Raw genomic sequence first — 4,875 nt, 5'->3', positions numbered from 1 at the left:
GGTTAAGTGAAGGATAGGAGGAGTAGTACAGAGCTGATGTCAATGATGGGACTGAATGAGGACATTGTGACATTGATAAGGAGATCGAGATTGCGGTGGTATGGACATGTGTTGAGAAGGGATGAAAGGGTCGGGATTAGGCGAGCGTTGGAGTTCGAGGTTGAAGGAGTGGTAGGAAGGGGTCGTCCGCGATTGGGATGGAGAGAGCAGGTGGAGAAGGACAGGGTGAAAGCGGGGTTGCGTGATACTGAGGCGAGTGACAGATGTGGATGGAGTCGAGGGGTATTTCGGTTTCATCATAGGTAGCCAAGCGGCAACCCCCGATCTCGGGGAAAATGCCGTCTAAACGTGTGTTTGTGTTTGTTTGTAATCGTACGTAAAAATATTTGAGGACCTCTGAAGTTAAGGTGCATATGCGCTTATATCAGCATTATTATCAGTATTATTATCATCATCATTATTATTATTATTCTTATAAAATATATTATTAGAAGAATAAAAGGAAATAAATTTTGACAAATTTGTAGTAAAACAAACTTGAGTTCTTTTTAATAAGTATGGCCAGAAGCACCTCTCACACCGAAGTTTCCATGCAAACCTCTCAATAATGTTTCGGAGTGCACGCATGCTCAAAATGGCGATACCTCATTCCCTGGCATGACATTTTTAATTGGGTTTTCATATTTGGAATTTTATAAAAACTGTAATAAAAAAATTCTTCCGTGAAATCTAGAATCTGCGACTCGTTTTATCAAATTTTTTATATTAGTATTTATAGATGGGTTATTGAACTGCTAGTTTGGTGCCGCTGATTTTATATTTTTTGGCGTGGCTGATGAAAAAATTATTGATTTTTTATTTAAATGGTTTTAAAGGACTACACTAAATCAAATTACACGGACATTGCTAACCTGGATCCCTTTTGGAAATCTCTGACTCAAACGTTTAGTGAGCTGTAAGTTAATAATTTTATTAAAAAATTTTCTATGTTCGATAAATCTGATTGATTTCAACCTTTTGAAATCTTGGTTTGGTATGATTGTGTGCATGTGCAATCCACTTTAAAAATTCGTTTGTTGGTAAATGAAGCCTTTTTTAATGAAGAAATTGTTTCGGAAAATAATGTTAATTATAAGCATATTCAGATTAAATATTTGTAATAAATTTGGTCAACACGTGTTTTGATGTTATATAATTTTCAATCAAAATTTTCATGATGTTTGATACAGACATGTTTTTCAATTAATATGTTGTGAAAATGCTTACTCACTATTCAATTTTCAAAAAAGTTTTTTAAGCTTGCTGACTTTTCCCAATTAATAGTGCTTTAAAAACTGACGTTGAAATATTTCCTGGTGGGACGGACAGCAGATACATCAGAGAAGTGAGCGAATTGACTGCTACTATTTTTTTATTCAATTTTTTAAAGATTTCTTCTTATACCGTTGAGTTTGTTTAGTTGCATATATAATGTCTTTTTGTATATAGTTTAAAAATTAATTAGCTGAAAGTTAATGCCGAATTTGCAGCAGGTGATCCTGAGGAGATCTTGACAACATGATTGTCCAGAAAGTAACATGAATGCCGTTTTGTAAGTAGAGCCCCAAGCGGAGAAGATTTTTCCAAACCGCAATCGCCCGCATCCACACCGCTCATGGTCCGGCAGCAGTACAAATATATGTATTTTAATTTGTACATATGTGTTTATTGTGTATGTGTTTATATAGTGATAACAGCACTTGTGTTAAGTATCAAGGATAGATTAACTTCAAACATACGTTTTGTATAATATGCACGCGCATTTACATATACATGTATGTATATGTATGTATGGACGTGGTTATGTATGCACTTGTATGCATTGCATTAACTCTTTATTCAAATCTGCTTAAGTAATTAGTAGGGACTGCTTGCTTGGCTTTATCGACGTGGACCCCAGAGACTCTGAGCTATGGCCGTTAAATTTTATACCTGGCTCTGAAGTCATCAACAGTTTTGAGACACCACTCTTCTTTTTCTTCCAGAACATTCTACAACAAGACGTGCAAGGTCGTCTGCTATTTTTGATTTTATACACACGCACACACATCCTTACGTATGTATTTACACGTACATATATAGGTAGAAACAAACAAAAAAACAGTTTTTTTTATTCTGAGAATTTTTAAAAACTTTAATTTGGCGGGCGGTTGTTCTGAATTACGTACTTGAATCCGCGGAGTTTTGAGAATTTTTTATCCGCAACCGCTGATGCGGTGCGGTAACCGCGATTTGAAACAGAGTTGCAGTTATGCGCTTGGGGCTCTATTTGTAAGGGTATGTGTTTGTTATGTGTCCAGAATAAGATAATTTGCCATATTAAGATGAATTTAACGCTCAACGACAAGAAGAGAAAGAGCAGAAATGTTTGCTTTTACCAAAATGCCGTATATTAGTGATGAATTCCGATAGCTTAATAGATAGCTAATTACCCCATAGCAGCAAATATGCTAATTTCCCCTTACAACTCTTGAGATGCTTTTCATAACGTAAAGGCCTTATGATTTTTACGCAACGAAAAAACGTATAACAGTTTTCCATCTTATTTGAAAGAAACTTTAAAAATCAATTGTAAACCTTTTTTCCTTTTTTTGTTTTCTTGAATTAGTTATGTTCACTGTTTTTGTTTATGCTATCGAAAGATCAGTAATCTTTAGTTTAATTCATCATAAAAAATTGTCTTGGTCACATTTATTGAAGCGACCAGTAATTACATTTTTTTTATCCTATTGTATAATTAATTTTGTTGACATTTTTATAATTAACAGGGAATCTATAATAGGCATTTGTTGATAAGGATGCCTGATCTCATTTTTATGAAATTAAAATTGAATTAAATTTTTGTTAAATAAAAAATTGTAACATGTTTAAAGGCAGGTATTCCAGCTATTGGATTTTCACCAATAAACAAAACGAAACAATTGCTTCACGATCACAACGAATATTTGAATGCTGGTACCTTTTTGAAAGGAATCGAAATTTATGAGTACATCATTTATAACCTCGGCAATTGTTGATAACAATAAATCAATTTTGCTAATGATAAAATTATCTGAATATTTGTTTTGACTATTAAAAAGTATTATATCTTTAACACTTTGTTTTCTTTATTCACACATTTAAGCTTATTAGGGTTATTCGGAAGAAAGTTGTACTGAATTAAATGAGACCACAACCAATCAATCAATTAGCTTATGAAGCGCTATTTCCGCGATGTTCAACAGCGCTCCTCAATGAATTTTGAAAACAGATGGGTCTTGAGATCCGCTCTGAACTTCGCAAGTGATGGAGAAGTAGTTAGAGAAGTAGGTAGAGAGTTCCAGAGAAAAGGACCAGAAAAAGCAGATTTGGCAAAAGAGTATTTAACACGAGTTAAGAAAAAGCGAGAAGAAGAAGACGATCGTAAACCGGGGCGTTTAGGTTCAATTAATATATCTGATAAATACTTATGAAATAATTTAGATTGAGACTTATACATGAACGTGCAAATTTTAAAAATTATTCTATATTTTATAGGTAGCCAGTGCAAGAGAACAAGATATGGAGATATATGAAAAAAGAAAGGGGCATGAGCAACTAGACGAGCAGCAAAGTTAAAAGCTTTACTTAAAGGATAGAGTATAGAGTCAGGAAGACCATAGTAGAGCGAGTTACAATAATCAATCCTAGATAAGACTAACGAAGTAACAAGAAGGAGAAGAGTAGGATCATCAAGAAAAGGCAAAAGTTTTTTTATTCTACGTAGATGAAAGTAAGAGCTTCTAGCAACACTATTAATCTGAGAAGAGAGAGACATAGTAGAATCAAAGATAAAACCTAGACTACGAAACTTATGAGAGACATCAAGAGTTTTAGAATCAGGTAAGATAATAGGAGGAATAGTAATTGAGTGTTTAGATTTATTAAAACAAATTAATTCAAACTTAGAAGGATTAAGTTTAAGACACATAGAGTCAGACCAAGCGATAATTGAAGAAAGACATAGAGATAAATTATGAAGAACACTATTGAGATTAGATGGAGGAAAAGAAGTATAAATGTAAGAATCATCAGCATATAGTTGACTAGAGCAGTGCTTCTCGAACTTTTTGGTTCGGCGGGCCGGCAACGAATTTAACAGGAACGTCGCGGACCGCCACCCAGCTTGCGGAATATATATATATATATATATATGCGAAGTGTTATCAATTTTACAAAATTTGAATCTTTTTTTGTATAACTTTATTCAAAATGAAATAACAATAAAAAATATTTCGACATTAGAAAATAAAAATTGTTGTAAAAAATTAGTGAGATGAATGAGTTTGTTTTCTATTTATTAATTCCTCAAGACGTGGCTGAAACGAAGACAGTGCCACACGTAGCGGAGAACAAACTTCCAAACAGTTTCTGTATTTTGTTTTCATTGCAGTCAAACATGAAAATCCAACTTCGCATAAATAAGTAGAAGGGAAAGGAAGAAGGGTTTTTATTGCTTCGTCAGTGAGCTCTGGGTATTCCGACTTGATGCTGATCCAGAAAGCGGAAAGAGATGATGTATTTTCAAACTTCATTTTTAGGCCTTGGTCAGCAGCAAGCTCCAAAATTTTATCTTCCAACTTAACAGTCAAATTTTTCTTATGTTCAACAAAAGGATTTCTGATCCATGTCTTTCCTATTCGTGGGTCATCCTCCGTAGGAAAATAAAATTCAAACCGTTCAGATAAGCTGGACAGATGCTCAATGATTAAGGTTTTCAAACTTTTGATGTCAAATCCTTTGCCTGCTTCATCAATGACTGTAGCTAAATTAAAAAACATTTCGAAACATTCTTTTTCCAATCTTTTTATCCAAGAT

The 4,875-nt window shown here is 33.9% G+C and overlaps 1 protein-coding gene across 1 annotated transcript in view; it reads left to right on the top strand.

Moving 5' to 3' along the window:
• HELRODRAFT_62927 (hypothetical protein) overlaps positions 1-3,056 on the top strand; it is a gene marked incomplete at both ends in the record, with an annotated part of 36,905 nt that extends 33,849 nt beyond the window's left edge. Inside the window, 3 exons of the mRNA XM_009010523.1 lie at positions 876-955; positions 1,324-1,384; positions 2,913-3,056. Of these exons, the coding sequence (XP_009008771.1) occupies positions 876-955; positions 1,324-1,384; positions 2,913-3,056 (285 nt within the window). The remainder of the gene's footprint in view (positions 1-875; positions 956-1,323; positions 1,385-2,912) is intronic.
• Between the last annotated feature and the right edge of the window lie 1,819 nt (positions 3,057-4,875).

This window comes from Helobdella robusta (assembly GCF_000326865.2).
Source record: "Helobdella robusta unplaced genomic scaffold HELROscaffold_1, whole genome shotgun sequence".
NCBI classification, from domain to species: Eukaryota; Metazoa; Annelida; class Clitellata; order Rhynchobdellida; family Glossiphoniidae; genus Helobdella; species Helobdella robusta.
The sequence above is the reverse complement of the archived record's forward strand: the minus strand, read 5'-3'. Positions and strand labels throughout refer to the sequence as shown.